This window comes from Gobius niger (assembly GCF_951799975.1).
Source record: "Gobius niger genome assembly, chromosome: 18".
Taxonomy (NCBI): Eukaryota; Metazoa; Chordata; class Actinopteri; order Gobiiformes; family Gobiidae; genus Gobius; species Gobius niger.
The window spans coordinates 29,594,621-29,612,541 of NC_136869.1; the positions used below are offsets into that span (position 1 = coordinate 29,594,621).

General features: G+C 45.7%; 2 protein-coding genes across 3 annotated transcripts; one reads left to right on the forward strand and one right to left on the reverse strand.

Annotated features, from left to right (window-relative positions):
• The first annotated feature begins 1,472 nt into the window (after positions 1–1,472).
• Positions 1,473–11,970, forward strand: steap2 (STEAP family member 2, metalloreductase). Of its 2 annotated transcripts, none has more exons than XM_079575942.1 (6): positions 1,473–1,658; positions 3,059–3,331; positions 3,747–3,913; positions 8,309–8,836; positions 9,817–9,981; positions 11,522–11,970. In XM_079575942.1, the coding sequence occupies exons 1-6, from the start codon at positions 1,535–1,537 to the stop codon at positions 11,807–11,809; spliced, it is 1,545 nt and encodes a 514-aa protein (XP_079432068.1). In that variant the 5' UTR covers positions 1,473–1,534; the 3' UTR covers positions 11,810–11,970. The 2 variants fall into 2 exon arrangements, with proteins under 2 accessions (XP_079432068.1, XP_079432067.1); XM_079575941.1 differs by having other exon boundaries at positions 1,475–1,658; positions 3,056–3,331.
• A 4,031-nt stretch (positions 11,971–16,001) lies between these two features.
• mos (v-mos Moloney murine sarcoma viral oncogene homolog) lies at positions 16,002–17,650 on the reverse strand. Its single transcript, XM_079576182.1, has one exon. It carries the CDS (start codon positions 16,993–16,995, stop codon positions 16,012–16,014), a length of 984 nt encoding a protein of 327 aa, XP_079432308.1. The 5' UTR covers positions 16,996–17,650; the 3' UTR covers positions 16,002–16,011.
• Between the last annotated feature and the right edge of the window lie 271 nt (positions 17,651–17,921).

Below are 17,921 nucleotides of genomic sequence, written 5' to 3' on the forward strand. Positions count from 1 at the left end.
AATTTCAATCAAAAACATCTCAATAGGTCAAGTTATATTTCACCATAGGACCTTCTTTGAGCAGCTTCAAAATTCTTATATCCATTAAACTCGAGTTTTTGGACAGAGGGACGCGCACTTCTCTATTTCTCTGCTTTATTAAAATCGACTATTATATTCACCACAGCCCTTTTTGTTAAACTGTAGTAAAATGCAAAGAAAAGTGGAGTGAAGAGATCTGACAGGGCTCATAGTAGACATTATTTCACGCAGCTGTTTAGGTTTTTTTTTTCTTCCGCATTATGTTGCGCTGCTGCTGCTCACGTGCACTTGTAAACAACTCCTCGTGGTCGGCCACGGCTCGGTTCGTTTGTGTAAGTGTGAGCGCAGGCCGTTCGGGGCATCCAGGCCTTTCCTCAAACGAGCAGAGTGGCAGGTTCGGATGTCAACAACAACCGGTGGCCAGACACGCCTCCTATGTTTGACGCTTGCAAAACTTCACGCGCAGCAAACAGGCGTTTGTCGCGAGTGTGAAGTATGTGAAGCGGCGTTGTGTGGCGTCCAACGAGAGGCAGATGGGGCGTGGACGCACGTTTGGTGTGTACGCACCTTTACAGGTTGCTCTTACGTTTTGAACGTGGTCCGCAGTGCGCCATCACTGCTGAGACGGGACACAGACAGTCATTTTGAATTTCTTAAAACATCTTGGGGGTTATGAAACAAAAAAAGTTAGGTGGAAGAAGCCAAATATATCACCAGTGCTGAGCCGGAGGATCTGTTGTCATTAAGGCCATTGTGAGGACTGACCATTTTTACCATCTACTACTCATTTGTTCAGGGCCAGGTGGCATTGTGTTTCGGTTTGTTTATTGAGGCAAACCGTTAGCTCTCCGTACCCTCCTAGCACAAAAGCCTGGTTAAGGTTTTCAGAAAAATGGGAAAACACATTCATATCACGAAGACCGGTGGTTTTCAAACTTTTCATACTGAGTGCCACCTTATAAAATGTTTGACCTTCCAGGTACCACCTAATCAAATCAGGACTAATCTGGGTCTAAAATTATAAATTTGACTAATTTATGTCAAAACTGGGTGTAAACCATGTCTAAACTAGAATTTAAATTAGATTAGCGTTTTTCTGATTAAAATGAAAAAGTCTAAATTTGCAGATGGCGATTAGTAGCACCTGGCGAAGGCCAAGTCGGTACAGCCGCTGACTTATGCTGCCTTCATGTGCTCTCATAATTATGGTAAATACCACATGAAGGCCACCTCATCTTGTATTTTCCACTGGGAAATAAATTTGATGCCCGGGTTCCTGAGATGAGATAACCTTTGACCTTTCATCACAACTGAGAGCAGCGTTAACACATTTGTATGACTGTGAGCTAGTTGTTTTGATGCCTACTGTATGCATTTAGCTATTTAGCTCCTCAATTTTAATGTTTTCCACTTAACGCCATGTAAAAGATAAAAACTAAATGTATACATTTTTCCTGTTTCCTGTAGGTTCCCATGTGCCCTGAGTCTGCTCAGGAGCTGAGCAGCCACAGTGATGGAGTCTCTGTCTATGAGCGGCAGTAGGAGTCCAGTCTTCCTCACCACCTCCTCTTCCTCACATGCACCCTTCCTGACCACACCTTTGAAGAACGGCTATGGGGCAGCCGCAATCACTGGAGGTAGGAGGTGTACAGCTTTCCCTTCAGTAGATGAAAGATGTAAGGTTCCTCACAATTTGATACACAATACATATTCCGCACAATTCATGGCAATGGGCCCATGTGGTGTGGGAAATAAACATCCTCCTACAGAGCATGTTCCTCCTGTCGCTCAGAGAATAGATTTTAGAATAGCTCTGCTCGTCGACAAGTCTCTTCATGGTGGGGCACCGAAGTACAGTTGTGCCAAAAAGTTTACATACCCTGGCAGATTTTTTGTATTTATTTTTCAGAGAATATCAATGATAACACCAAAACGTTTTATTCACTCATACTTAGTGGTTGTGCAAAGCCATTTATGGCCAAACAACTGAGTTAACTCTTTTAAATTATAATCAAAAAAGAAAGTACCAAAAGGACCCTGATCAAAAGTTTACATAGCCCATTTTTTTAATACCGTGACAGTTTGGATTCTTTTGTGGTAGTTATTTCCTCCGTCTAACCTCTGTCGGTGACCTCAGTCTAAACATGGTGAGGCTACGTTTCAGTTTCATGCAGCAAAGGTTGCTCAAGCTCATGTACATGTAAAACAGTCTAGTGGAATCAAAGTGTGTTGGACTAACTCTGTCAGGCTGTCAAAAGGAATGCCAACACATGGGCAAAAACGTCGAGTTAGTTATGGCTGTGATCAGCACTTTATTCAGAATGTATAAAACATGCACTCTACCTTCAGCATAATAAAAGCACCTTTTGACTGGGGTCGCTCACGTAGAAACGAGTAAGGGGACATGCTCCTGGTCTACAGCTGGGCCCACACTGTGACGTTTTCGGGGCAAATTTGAAAATGCCAACTGCAACTGACTCTTAACACACGCGACTGACCGGCTCACACAAGCTGACCATGGTCTCTCACACAATGTATTTTACATTTCTTTAACCTGCTAAGAAAACATATTCATTGATTTATTTATCATAACTAAAAGTCAGCCTCTTGTAATCTATTACACATTTCTCATCAACAGAGCCGTAGCCTATTGTAGCATAGTATTGCAGGTTAACATTAGCGTTTTAGGCAGGTTTGAGCTTAAACACTGGGGGAGACATAGTGTAGACCAGTGGTTCCCAAAGTGTGTGCCGTGAGGCAAGTGCGGGTGTGCTGTGGGATTTGGCCAGTTCCGGCCCGCCAAACAATTAAACCTGTCCCGCTGCTCATTTTCTATAAAAATATATTTTATCCTTGTGGAGACCACTTTTTGGTGTTGTTTTCAGAATATATTATACTGTATTACTACAATTATGTGCTTTCTAATTGCAAATTTGATTGCATTTAATTGTGCTGCTTCATTTCAGTCAGTATTGGAAATAGTGAGATAAAAAGTGATTGTAAGGTAAATATTGCCCATATTGCTCTGTTTCAGCAGTCAGTTCCTCCAGCCTCCCAGACCCCCCTGCTCTGCCTGCAGTGACCATCCTGGGCTCGGGTGATTTCTCCAGAGCACTGGCCCTCAGGCTCCTGCGTGGGGGCTTCCATGTGGTGGTGGGGAGCCGCAGCCCTAAGCAGGCGGCTCTCTGCTTCCCCCATGTGGTGGATGTGACGCACTACGAGGACGCTGTGGGGAAGACCGGCATTGTGTTCCTGGCCATCCGCCGTGAGCACTACTCTGTTCTCTGGGACCTCAAGCACCTGCTGGAAGGTACGGTAGATGAAACAGGTTGTTACATTTTCCAACTCCGAAGTGTGCAAAAATGAAAGTCAGATGGACAGTTGGTGTGACCAGTGGAAATCATTATACAGCTTCTTTTTTTAGCCAAAGCCAAAAGAGATCTGAAAAATAGTAAAACATGTAAAAGACTTGGAATTTAAAGTGAGATTAATGTATTATTACATTATTGATGGAATAGAACATTTGAGAACACCTTCAAAAACCTAAAGGAGGCAAAACCTTTTCATTACATCCCGAATATTTTTGATCAGGTCAGTGAATGTTAATGCTTGGCTTGCAAGTAAACCTGTGTTGTTGGATTGTAGCCATGGCCTAACTTACTCCCATAGCTCCATCTAGTCAGAAGCCTCTGTAATGCTTTGTTGTAATTCTGCTGGTGTCACAGGGAAGATTATAGTGGACGTGAGCAACAACCGCAGAGTGAAGCAGTACCCAGAGTCCAACGCGGAGTACCTGTCCTCGCTGCTGCCCTCCTGCACTGTGGTCAAAGGCTTCAACGTCATTTCCGCCTGGGCCATGCAACAGAGCTACCCCCAGGACGCAAGCACACACGTGGGTTTTAGCAAGGTCCCTTTAATCAGGCTTCATGAAGCCATTTTTACACCCTACCACTGTTATTTACTGTTATTTATGCAATGTTTACAGTTTTTTCCCAGTCGCTTTGGCACATTTCTCAGATTGAAACTGATTTTCAAAACTGCATGTACAACCTTTTGATTCTTTTGTCATTTTTACAAAGGGAAATAGTCAAAAGCTTTTTATGCAAAGCAAACCAGTCAGTGCATTAGATCAAATGTGCAGTCAGTGCTGTTTTGTTACACTGTCAGTTGTTAATATGATGCACACATAGATGGAGGTGTGATCAGCGTCCACATACATATGTAGCCATGGATGCAGCATGTGAGAGCATCACAGTGGAGCCTGCTGAGGCCTGATATTGCATGGCATTCCTCAAAGTTGGTCATTTTTATACTCACTACTACTCACTAGAGCTGGAAACGGGCCCAAAAAATCAAGCCCGACCCGACCCCGCGGGCATAAAGCCCGGCCCCGACCTGAGCCCGAACATTTAACTTGAATTGTTGGCCCGAGCCGAAACAAACTCGACGTAAATGATTATTTCTTTAATGCCCAGTCAGAGCCTCTGCACAGTAGCCTACATACAGCAGCAGAAGAGCCAAGAGAGGCGCACGCCGTATGCGCACGTGCACGTGGCAGCGTTGCGCACATACCTGAGCAGGCAGGCTGGGAGACGTGCGTGGTTTGTGTGGCAGGTTAGCGCAGCAGCAGGCTGTCAGCGTCCATCCTCTCTCTTCTCCTCCGCCTCCTCGTTGTTCATAAACTTTGCGCTGCATTTGCAAAAGCTACTTTTTACGCACAAACAGGAACCAAACTGCTGATTCATCCTCTGTCCTGAGAGAAAGAGTGAATAGCGATGTTCTCTGCGTGGCGCCAGTATCAAAGGTGCCTGGCCATGCTGCTTAAACGTGACAACAATCACCACATGTGCCACACATCCGCCCCCGCACCACCTCCCTCCCCTCCCAGCGCCGCAGGAATAAGTATAATCATGTTGGGTATCCAATAGTCTATGCTTATAGCTTAGATTTGTATTACAAATAATAATGACATTAATTAAAACAAAAAAACAAAAACAAAAAATTCTTGAAGCCCGACCCGACCCAAACCCGACTGTCATGTGTGACATCTCAGCCCGGCTTTCCAGCTCTACTTCTCACTACTCTGGTCTAAAGGTGTGTTTACACCAAACGCGGCCAAGCGTCAGGTTTACACGTAAAATACATGGAGGACGCGCCTCGGGGAGCGTCAAAATATCCTGCAGCGAGTCACACGCCTCCAGGGCGTCCAGCGCGGCCCGCGCTAGAGTTGGGAAATGTTGAACTTTTGGGAGAAATTTGAACAGTGAACGTTGACGTTGTAGCTGAGCCCCCGGCGCAGATTCTCTGTCGGTCCACAGATGTAAACAAGTCACGGAGGTTTAGCTTCATTGTGAACCGTAGCTACAGCAGCTCTGGGACTTTTACAACGACACACATCAGTGTTTCTTTACCCAAACACCAGAATTAAAAGTGGCGACAAGAAAAGTTATATCAGTGGCTGAATCTGCGCTGGGAATGTGTTTGGGCCTCGAGGACGCCTGTTGTAGCACAATGAACACAGCGGCCAGAGCGTCGGTGATATTTGTGACAAGTGTCTGTCTTCAGGGAAGAACAAGCGTCTAACTACGGGCTTTAGGCGCGTTTTTGACGCCTGAAAAGCGTTTGGTCTGTTCGCAGCTTTAAGCTTAACTGCTGCCTCTATATTGAGCTCGTGCATGACGGCCCTTCAGACCTGAATTAACTCCTTTCTGAGTGACAGTGCAGGATTTTAGAGGCAGTTGTGGTGAACAGGTCTGGGCTCATTCTACACATTAGGACATTACTGGAACATGTAGGGGGAGGGAAATACTTACTTTTAACATTTTTAAACTCCGTATATATTCCCTTTAATGTTTCTGCTTTGCATGTGACACAGTAAATGTTGTGTGAATAGTAATTCATGCTGTCAATAGTATAACTTATTGTATTATTATTACATATTACAGGAAGCAACCTCCCTCTCTCCTGTTACAGCTTAATTTTGTACCTTTTTCTGCAAACTGCACTTGTGGTTTCTGTTCCACATTGTTTTTCTGGATGCTTTTGTACGTCTTTGCCGTGTTTTGTGGAGGTCTGGTTGGATTTGTTTATTTTGAGAGTCCAAAATGGTCCTGAAAAAAGCAGCTTTTAAAGGAAAAGAAAATGCTAGCTTATCAGCTAAACTCATTTGAGACCTACAAATGTATTCTTCTGAGACACTGAAGAGGCACCAAGAGCCCCCCCTGCAGGACAGTGGAGGCTTCAGAAGAGGAGCTACAGGAACCAAAAAAGGGACTAATGAGGAGATGGTGAACTGTTATGGTGCGGAGGAAGCTGCAGGAGGAAGAGGAAGGAGGAGCTGACCAGCGCAGAACACAATGCTCTGAGACTTGGACAAACCCAGGAGGGTTTCAGCGGGTCAGAGGATCAGAGGGTCAGAGGGTCCGAGGGCAGCCAGGTTTCTTCCGAATGCTACAGTGTTAACTTCAGCCTCATTTGTTAAAAGCGCATACACTGAAAATACTGAATGAAGGTTCTGATGCACTGACACAGATACTTAACTTTTATTCATTTAATAAGACTTTTTGGCAGGTGGTGTGATTTTGCAATTGTTGCATTGTATTTTTTCTGTTTGTATACATTGTTTTTAGAAGTGAACTTAAACTTTTGAAAATATGAGTTCTGATTTGAGAAATGTACCAAAGCTACAGGGAAACACTGTAAGTGAGGCATGGATTCAAAAACACAGTGAAGCATTTTGTGTACCATGACATAATGACATAATCAGGTGACACAGTGGCTGAGTGGTTAGCGCTCTTGCTTCACAGCAATGAAGTCTCAGGTACAGTCCTGTGCTGCAAGAGATTGAAGTGCAAAAATCTTTCTTTGCTTGCAGTTCTACTGCTGCTGTTTGTTGTGTTTGTTCAGTGTTCACCAGAACTGCACAAACATATGAATTAAACTGGAAATAGTTTGAGCCAGTTTGAAAGAAGAGTATGTAGACATCCTCTTGTGGTTTATACTACAATCCTGACCTACAGTCAGTTGAAAAAGTACCTGTACCCCTACCCCCGGCTCACATTAACTCCGGTCCTGATCCAGTCGGGGTTCGACATTTTGCCACGCTATGGTCCACAGACATAAATATATTAAATTGAAATTTTATGTGAAAGACACACACTAAGTGACACATAATCGTTGTTAGTTAAAAGTTAAATTAATTTTATACATGATTTTGAACTTTTTTTATGAATAAAATCTGAAAAGTGTGATGTGCAAAAGTATTCATAATCCTTTCCTTTCAGTGCAAACAGTTGCCTTCAGAAGTCGCCTGATGATTTCTGAATGATCACATGTTGACCCAATGACTAAATCGAGTCTACCTGTGTGTCATCTAATGTTAGTTCAAATACAGCTGCTCTGTGATGGTCTCAGAGGTCTGTCCAGAGACTGGCTATTGGGGAGCAGTAACAGCAAACGGGACTTCTTATGATTTTCTTTTTAAAATGGCTTCCTCTAGCCGTTTGAAGTGAGATTAGATTACACACTGGTTGTCTATGGGGCAACAGTGGAGCAGGTGGCAAAATGGGTCTTCTCATGATCGGAAGGTTGTGGGTTCGAATCCCGCAAATGCACACGTCGTTGTGTCCTTGGGCAAGACACTTCACCTTACTTCCCTCCAGTGTCTGCGTACATTGGTGTATGAATGAGAGTGTGAATGGGTAACTGGTTCCTCACTGTAAAGTGCTATATAAGTGGAGTCCATTTACCATTTAGTCATTAGGTCAACATCTGATCATTCAGAAATCATCATGCAACTTTTCAAGGCAATTGGTTGCACTAAAAGGAAAGCGATAGATACTTTTGCACACCCCACTATTCAGATTTTACTCAAAAATGTCTAAAACTCATTTCACTTTACGATTGTGTGTCACTCAGTGTGTCTTTCACGTAAAATTTCAACACTATACGGTCCATAGTGTGGCAAAATGTCGAAAAGTTAACTCTAACTCAGAATCTTCAGTCACTAAGGGCCTGATGTACTAAATGTTTGCACACGTGCTAAATGGAGTACAAGGTAAAGTGGTGCAAACTCATTTACATGAGATAATAATAGGCACAGTAAACTGAGCCCTTTGTGTTTACCTCATGAGGCCTGCAGTAGGACAAACTAGGACTTGAATGTGAACAGGTGCTTCATGAGATTGTGGAAGTAAGAATCCTTATGCGTTTACTGAGGACTGGTTTTAGCCAAAACGTCTGGCTCATTCTGCTTTATGGTTGAATAACTTTTTCATGTAATCATCAGGTATACATCTGCAGTGACTGTGTTTCAGCGCGGCAGCAGATCATGGAGCTGGCCCGACTGCTGCACTTCCGGCCTGTGGACATGGGGCCCCTGAGCTCGTCCCGGGATATTGAGAACATGCCGCTGCGCCTGTTTCCTGGCTGGAGGGGCCCCGTTCTGGCCGCTGTGGCCCTTTCCATCTTCTTCTTCGCCTACTCCTTTGTTCGAGACGTCATTCACCCATACGTTAAGTCCAAGCAGAGTGACTTCTACAAGATCCCCATGGAGGTGGTGAACAGGACCCTGCCCTCTGTGGCCATCACACTGCTCGCCCTGGTGTACTTGGGGGGGCAGGTGGCAGCGGGCCATCAGCTGTTCTATGGGACAAAGTACAGGCAGTTCCCCAGCTGGCTGGAGGGCTGGCTGCGCAGTCGCAAACAGCTGGGTCTGCTCAGCTTCTTTCTGGCTGCGGTGCATGTGCTCTACAGTCTGTGTCTGCCCATGAGGAGGTCTGAGAGATACCTGCTGCTCAACACTGCCTACCAGCAGGTTAGTGTTACCAGCAGGTTAGTGTTACCAGCAGGTTAGTCTTACCAGCAGGTTAGTGTTACCAGCAGGTTAATGCTACCAGCAGGTTAGTCTTACCAGCAGGTTAGTGTTACCAGCAGGTTAGTGTTACCAGCAGGTTAGTGTTACCAGCAGGTTAGTGTTACCAGCAGGTTAATGCTACCAGCAGGTTAGTCTTACCAGCAGGTTAGTGTTACCAGCAGGTTAGTGTTACCAGCAGGTTAGTGTTACCAGCAGGTTAGTGTTACCAGCAGGTTAATGCTACCAGCAGGTTAGTCTTACCAGCAGGTTAGTGTTACCAGCAGGTTAGTGTTACCAGCAGGTTAGTGTTACCAGCAGGTTAATGCTACCAACAGGTTAGTGTTACCAACAGGTTAATGTTACCAGCAGGTTAGTGTTACCAGCAGGTTAATGCTACCAACAGGTTAGTGTTACCAACAGGTTAGTGTTACCAACAGGTTAGTGTTACCAGCAGGTTAATGTTACCAACAGGTTAGTGTTACCAACATGTTAGTGTTACTAGCAGGTTAGTGTTACCAGCAGGTTAATGTTACCAACAGGTTGGTGTTACCAGCAGGTTAATGTTACCAGCAGGTTAATGTTACCAACAGGTTAGTGTTACCAGCAGGTTAATGTTACCAGCAGGTTAGTGTTACCAACAGGTTGGTGTTACCAACAGGTTAGTGTTACCAGCAGGTTAATGTTACCAACAGGTTGGTGTTACCAGCAGGTTAATGTTACCAGCAGGTTAATGTTACCAACAGGTTGGTGTCAAAGGTGGTGTTTTATGGACATTGTTGTTCTGTTTTCTGGTGTTACATGACAAATACTTTGGTTTAGGTGTCGAAGAAAGTATAATTCCGGTATCGATGTCGTTAACCAAGTACTGATAAAGTGCCAGTATTGGAGGGTACCTCGCCCCAGTTGTGGCCTTCATGGAGGTGTGCTGTGATGTTCCTCAGGTCCATGCGGAGGTGGAGAGCACGTGGAACGAGGAGGAGGTGTGGAGGGTGGAGATGTACGTGTCGTTTGGCGTCATGAGTTTGGGCCTGCTGTCTCTGCTGGCCGTCACTTCACTGCCCTCGGTCCACAGCGCCCTCAACTGGAGGGAGTTCAGCTTCATACAGGTGACAGGCTGGCAGGCCTGGCTTCATTCATATGGGTCGCTTTATCTTAGAGCTGTGCTAATATTCAGTTACAATTTTGATTATTACACTAAGCCATTACAAAAATAGCATAATCGAAAAAAAACAAAAAAACATACATTTGACAAACACCAAGACAGCACTTCAGCACAATGCTTTCCAAAAAGAAAACATAGCAGTCGCTTTAGTAAATGCTTGGTTGATGATGAGGATGTTCCTCCTTTTAACTTATTATAGAAAACGATTATTGAAACAGAGACTTCTCCTCAATCAAGGCATACTTGAAATCCTTTGTACTGTTTTGACTGTTCAGAAAATATTCAGCATTGTTTTTTGATTAATTAATAAATAAAATAAAGATGGCCTTTTTTCAAATAATTGTTTGAATAAATGTGATTTCAATTATGACTAAAATAATCGTCCTTATTATTTTTAATCATTTAGCAGCCCTACTTTATATTAAGGGGTCCACATGAAGTATTCATAAGGTATTCGTATTAGCACTTAATATGCCATGAATGAAATAATTGTAACAATATTAATAAGATATAAGTTATTATCTATTACCATAGTTGGCCATGAATAATATGCTTATTCATGGCCTACCCAAAACTTACCACTGACCCAAACCCGTTGCCCTAAACAGATTACTAATGCTTAATAATTCATTAAAACTTCATGAGCAAAGGAAATGTGCAAACAGTTAAATAGTAGAAAAGGAGGTATCTTATGTACAATGAGTAGGACCAAGAATCTTAAGGAACAGGAATATAAACAATGAGAAAATTTTAAAAATTAAAAAATGAAAGAATAGACTATGAAAAGTAGATATGAGAGATGAGAGAGATGGTGAGAGATCAAGGTCAGCATTGACAGTGCAAAGTTTAGTCCTAGTGCAAGTTGCCAATAAGTGACGCTAATACAGAGAATAAAGTGGCGCTGATACAGAGAATCATGCAAAGGGGTTATTGCACATGCACATGTTACCTTACAGTCTTGTTGTACTGAGGGAGTCTCAGTCTACCACTGAAAGAGCTGCTCAGGTCTTATGGTGCCTTTGCTGAAATGATGTGCACGCGTTTGGAGGATATGAGACCATCCTGTGCATTTCTGGAGGCGTTTCTGGAGGACCAAGGCGGGGGGAGGGATGGAGGGGCTATTAGTCTGTGATTGACCGGCCTCGGTCTCCTTACAGGTAAACGGCGCTCTTCCTCCCCTGCTCCCTCCTCACTGCGGGAGGCCGGGCCAGGGCCATGTGTGGGAGCGTTTCATTCAAGTGTTTTTGCTGCAGGGCAACTGACAGCAGATTTTACGCCTCCTCCAACAGAGGCCACACATTCAAAAATCAAATCCAGACATTTTGCTTGTAGACGTTTTTAAGCAGAAAGTTGATCTTTTTACTTATTTGCACTAAATTGCTAAATTTATGACCAGGATATGTAGACAACACTATTGGACACTCAGCAAAAATTTGAGGCTAAGTTTTTCTTTAATGCCTCCTGCTGCTTGTGTGTTTTCTCAGTCAACGCTGGGCTACATCGCGCTGCTCATAGCCACCCTGCATGGCCTGCTGTTCGGCTGGAGGAAGGCCTTCCAGTGGGATGCCTACCGCTTCTACCTGCCGCCCAGCTTCGTCCCGGCACTAGCCCTGCCTGTGTGTGTGGTCCTGGGCAAACTGCTGCTGCTGCTGCCCTGCCTGGCCCGCAGACTGCACCTCATCAGGAAGGGGCAGGACAGCCGGTGGAGCGGGCCCTCACGCCTGGAGCCTGTGGGGGCTGCAGTGTCCCCCGAGAGGGTCACCATCATGTGATCCAAATGGGGTTACAAGCCCTGTACCCATTTTTTTTTTATTCACAAAGAACAAAAGAGTTAGTGAGTCAATACACAGCGTTCCAAATTATGATGCAAATTATATTTTTCTAAGATTTTCTAAATGTTCAACTCAAATGACAGTCAGCATAATTTTCAAGTCTTTAACTGTCAGAGGATGAAATGAATGTGATTGAAAAAACCTCCCAATGATAACAGTACTTTATTCAAACACAAATATAAAAAAACAACTCAAAATCTACTGTTCCAAATTATTCTGCAACTCATCGTTTCAATACATTGTATAGGTTGTAAAGAACTGAAATGATAATTTGTTGAATTTGCAGCATTAGAAGGTCATACTTCTAATGGTAGCGCAGCGGTTAGTGCTCTCGCGTCACAGCTAGAAGGTCCAGGGTTCGATTCCCACCTGGACGGGGCCTTTCTATGTGGAGTTTGCATGTTCTCCGTGTCTGTGTAGGTTTCCTCTGGGTACTCCAGTTTCCCCTACCACTAAAAACATGTACAATAGGCCATGATGAATGATGTGTGTGAGTGCATGTATGATTGTGGTCAAAGGGACCATTGGTGCAGACGTGTGCAGTCGCGACAGCGCTTCTGTCAGTCTCCCCCAGGGGAAACTGAAGCTACAAACGTAGTTTACCACCACCGAGTATGGATACAGTTGTCTCATGTAAAGCGCTTTGTGACTATATGTCTGTGAAAGGCGCTATTAAAAAAAAGATCTTCTTCTTCTACTTACTGAAATCAAAAGCTATTTCAATCGAAACATCATAACAGGTCAAGGTGCGTTTTAACATAGGACCCTTCTGTGAGCTGCTTCAAAATTCATACAGCCATTAAATGTGTGAGTTTCTGGACAGTTTCTGCTTGGATTTGTTTGCAGGATGTCAGAATAGCCTCCCAGAGCTGCTGTTTGGATGAAAAGTCCTCCCACCCTCATAGATGTTTTGCTTGAGGATGTTCCAAAGGTTCTCAATTAGGGTTGGGTACTGAAACCCCCAGGGCCACGTGTGCCAGTCCACCCGGACAGAGAAGCTTCAGCCTTTTCGGTCTTCTTAACGGGGCCCTGCGTTGGTGCGCGAATCACGCACGCTTTAATAACCAAAAAAAAAAAGGCTCTCTGCTCTCATGGATGCATTCGTTGCATCGGATCTGTTCATCCCTATGGTTCATTCCCACTGCCCGCACGAGAGCGCACAGTGTTGGTTGGGTGTCTATCCCTCTGCAGCCATGTGCGCGGCCGCAGCGGGACAGGTGCGTGCAGGTAAGATACTCCTTTCAAAAGCACCAATAAGGAGAATCGATAAGAGTAGTAGTATCGATAACTCCTTGACAATACCCATCAGGGGAGGAGGGGGTCTCTCCCTTTATGCCCATAGCAGCCAATGATGCAGTCAGAGGTATTCTTTACCGCAGGACATGGTGCGTTGTCATGACTGAGGATGATTTTGTTAGGGAAAGCACGGCTCTTCTTTTTGCACCATGGAAGAAACAGCTTAAAGGGGCCGACCAGCTCTCTCTCCATGATTCTAGCTCTAAAACATGACTCCGCCCCCTCCTTACTGACGTCACAGCCTTGTTGGGACATTGTGGCCATTCACCAACTATCCACTACTCCATTGATCTGACCATCCAGGGTCACACGGCCTCATCAGTGAACACGACTGTTTGAAAATGAGTCTCATGTATTTCTGAGCCACTGCAGCCGTTTCTGCTTCAGCTTCAATGAACAGTTTAGGGGAGGCCGGATAGAAGGTGTATGCACAAATGCAGCCTCTGGAGGGTCCTACACCTTGATGTTCAGGAGACTCCAGAGGCACCAGCAGCTTCAAATCTGATGTATTCGTCTGGCTGTAACCGTCCTCATTGTGCCTTTTTCTGCACAAACTCGTGTGTGTCTGAATCAGCCACAAATCTCTTAACAGTTCGATGATTACGCTTCATCTTTCATGAAATATGGAAGGTTTTCATACCTAGACCAAGGCACTCAACTATTTCACTTTTCATCAACAGAGAGATCCTTTTTCTTGAAAATGTGGAATTTCCTTTTTCGGTAGTTTTTCCCTTAACTGAGCTTAACTGACAACTAATTATCACCGCTGAGATTGATGTTTTTTTTCTATGACACTGAAATACAATTTGCATAATCATTTAGAACGCGGTGTAGATTGAGTTGTGATCAAAGGCATTCCTGGCTTCTAATGCATTTCTAACATCCTGGTTCCTCACAGGGAAGAGGTTAAGCACCTTTCACAACTTCCTCTTTTTCCCCCCAACATGTCCACATTTTAGTCCCTAAAAACATTTGGGAGGAAATTTCAAAATGAAATTGAAATGCCCAGAAATTTTAAATCAAGCAGTCACAGCTTTGTGCTGGTCAACATTTCTTCGTTTTGGTGAAAATTCTGGCACATCTACAGATTCCTCCAATGGTGCATCTCCATAACTGCATATGTCTACACCCCTTCTTTAGCAGAAAGTTCATCCAAATCCAATTCCACTAAATAGCAGAGATGCATTAAGTTACTGAACCCTCGCACCTCACGCACGGCCACGCCTTTCATCATAAATACATAATCAAATGTTTTCAAAGCACCCACAATATACACTGAGATAGTATTCCATTTCACACTTCTGAATAATTGTTCCTGTCTTTATGTAGAAAATGTTTCAATGTCTGACTAAATTGAATCTGAATCTGGAAATCTGCGCAGTTAGACTGAACATTATTTCCCTGTGACACAAGTAGTCCACGGCCATGTGAACATGCTTTTATTTGGTGCAAAAGCATCCTTGCAATGCCAACAGCTATAATATAAACATCTGGCTTTCTCATTTTTGATCCCAATCTGATCACCGCCGCTTTACTATCACTGTAAAGCTTTCCAATTAGATGCACAGCGCAGTTTTGGGGAAAGTTTTTCCCCCTCAAATGTCTACTTTTACAATATAATGCAAGGCAAAAGACACTACTGTAAAAGAGCTGGGTACTGTGCCTCTAAGTGCGATCATGTGCTGTGGAAACACTGGAACTTTGTAAAGCAACTCGTCTCCGTAGAATTCTAAGGTTTCTATCTGTGTTCTGAGTAGTTCTGAGATATGTAGGTTTAAAGTGTTTTTGCTCATTAAAAAAACAAAAAAATGCACCAAAATCTACCAAACTTCAATGTCGTGCACAGGTTGGATCCAGGAACAATATTTCGACAAAAATGTCTGATAGAACCTTCTAATTCTGAGGTCATGTGGTCAGTGTTTCTTTTTCACTTGTACTTGAGTAGTATTATGTTGAGGTAACAGTACTCTTACATTTGATCACTGAGTGAATCTGGAAGCAAAAGTAAAATATTTGTATTTTTATGTTAGTGTATTCTTGCAAATGTCAGATCAGCTGCCACATGTTTTGTCTCCTATTACATGAATAGGAGACAAACATACAGATGTTTTTGTTAATGTTCAGCAACAGCTGCTGAATCCAGGCCTCTGAAGTTACCCATCTCTTACTGCGCGCAGGAAGCAATGCCTTTGTGAACATTGTTTTTGCCCTGGACATCACATCCCTCGTAATATGTGTAGTGGTATTGTACGAGTACTGGAGGAATAGAACAGAAAGCATCTAATGAAAGTGCAGAGGAGTCCCAGGTCCCAACTCCACTGCTTTGCTACTTTTACCAACCAAAGTTCATTTATTCTTAAAGTCACTTCTAAAATAGGACATTAACTGATGATTACATTTAGTTTTGTGTCTTGTGAAGAGTGTGCTAAATGAACCAGAGGGACTTTGTGTGGTAGTCTGGGAGAGGAGGGTGTGAGATGTGCCGTAGTTTTGTGTGTCCTGTTGAAGATGTCACTGTGCCCCTCTGCCCCATCCTGCTGCTCACTGTGATTTTACATGTGCAAAACCATCTGTACAGAGTGTATTCTTGTGTATTAAAAATCTGAGAAAATGTGACTGAGCAGTCTGAGTGAAGCTGTATAAAAGAAGTTTAATCAAAACATTTAAGACCAGAGAGTATGACACCTCCACATTCAAATAAACAAGTCAAGTACTGGCATATATGTCCTTCAGCACAATCCCCTGAGGCCTGGGTCACCGGTCCCCTCAGGCCTGGGTCACCGGGCCCCTCAGGCCTGGGTCACCGGGCCCCTCAGGCCTGGGTCACCGGGCCCCTCAGGCCTGGGTCACCGGTCCTGGCCGCTGGGCAGCAGGTCCAGCAGCTCCGAGGAGCTCGGTCGGTCTTGGGGCCGCGCGCTCCAGCAGCGGCTCAGGAGGGCGCTGTACACGCCGCCGCGTGCCCCGCTGAAAGTTACGTGCCCTTGAAGCTGTGGCCGCAGCTCGTGCGCCACCACCGCGTAGATCACGTGCTGCCGGTCACCTACGTACGGCTGCTCTCGGGTCAGCAGCTGCCACAGCGTGATGGCGAAAGAAAACACGTCCGCTTTGGCTGAAGCGGACTCTCCGCGCAGCAGCTCGGGCGCGCGGTGCGTAAACGTGCCGCCCAGGTGTTGCGGGCTCCCCGTGGCCTCACAGCCGGGCTCCAGCTTCAGGGAGCAGCCGAAGTCCGCGATCTTCACCGCCTGGTCCCGGGACAGCAGCAGGTTGGCGGGTTTAATGTCCAGGTGCAGCACTCCGTGCGCGTGGAGGAAGCGCAGCCCGTGCGTGACGTCAGTGGCATAGCGCAGACAGCGGCTCTGGTCCGGGGGGTCCGGGCCGTAGATGACCTGCTGCAGGTCGGACACGCACAGCTCCATCAGCACGCTCCCGAGGCTGCCCTCGTGCCACGGCTCCGCGGGCACGCACGTGCTAGCAGCGAGCACGCGCACAATGTTCCGGTGACGCAGGTGCGCGGCGTTGAGTTCTGCCCAGAAGCTGCGCCTGGAGGCCGCGCGGTTCTTCGTGGACTTGTTGACCCGTTTCAGCGCCACACTCTGCCCCAGATACTCCGCCCTGAAGACCGAGCCGAAGCCCCCAGAGCCCAGCGGCCCCGCGAGCTGCAGCTCGGGCCACCGAATGACCGACGACCAGGGCCTGAGGCAGGCCGGTCTGGGAGCGGGGATGTGCAGCGTAGAGCCGTGTTTGAGGAGCGGGCTGCTGCAGGCTCCTGTGTCCGCACTCGGGTACAGGTCTCTGGGCAGCAGCCTGGACACTGGGATGGGAGACGGCATGGCTCGACATGCCAGGCCGCCGCCATGACTGCCTCACATAAACACTGTAGTGAGGCACAGCGCCGCCCTGCGGGTGGAGGACACACTACTACAGCTAAGGTCATTGAGTTCAGTCTCAAAGAGAGACCTGCGATCACCCTGCGCGCCTCTGCGCGCCTCTGCGCGCCTGCGTAAAAGAGCAGCTCAGACCACTGCACTGCTACATCCACAGGCTCTTTCCAGAGTGTCCAGAGAGCCTGGTCTGCTGCATGTTTCTGTGCGCAGCAGTGAGTGATGAGCGGGAGTGATCAGTGTGGCTAATGTGATGAAATGAAACAAAGCCACAGAACAAGGAGCTGATCTTTCACTTTATTGAACGTGTACAAACACTAGAGTTGAACGGCAGTTCCCCTTTATAGCAGCACGTATCCAAACAATAAATAATCTGCCTCTTTGGATGATATCATGTTACAGAATACACTTACGGCCTACAAACAGACTTAACATGCAACCCCACAGTAGTCCAAGGAACTTTGTGACTGGTACAATGGGTCCAAGAGGTGGAATGCAGCACTTTGAGCAGGCGGGGGTTCTCCGCTGTGGGCACATCTGACACTGACGTTCAACAATAAAATGAGCATCATTTGGTGAAGGCGGTGCCCAGGCACAGCCTCGGATGATGCCTGGGGCCTCAGCAGAACCAAGAGCATGAGGTCTGAGGTGTAGGCCTACGCAGAGAATGTCCCGAAGTCACAGTATGAGGAGAGGAGGAGATGAGAGGCACAAAAGAGGAGGGAGGAGGAAGGACTGAGCACCTTCAAGACTGTCCATGGGTTAGCAGCTAAAGTTCAATCAATGTAACACCGGCCATAAACACCAGCGCCCTCTGCTGCTCCTGTGCACCCTCAAATCTGTGGACACCCTCCCATCAATCATTCATCTGATAG

Excerpts from the sequence above, each read along its gene's own strand:
- steap2 (XM_079575941.1), top strand. The coding sequence starts at position 1,535 with ATGGAGTCTCTGTCTATGAGCGGCAGTAGGAGTCCAGTCTTCCTCACC. Across the intron at positions 3,914-8,308 it reads CCCAGGACGCAAGCACACAC|GTATACATCTGCAGTGACTG; the intron begins GTGGGTTTTAGC and ends TGTAATCATCAG. Across the intron at positions 9,982-11,521 it reads GGGAGTTCAGCTTCATACAG|TCAACGCTGGGCTACATCGC; the intron begins GTGACAGGCTGG and ends GTGTTTTCTCAG.
- mos (XM_079576182.1), bottom strand. The coding sequence starts at position 16,995 with ATGCCGTCTCCCATCCCAGTGTCCAGGCTGCTGCCCAGAGACCTGTAC.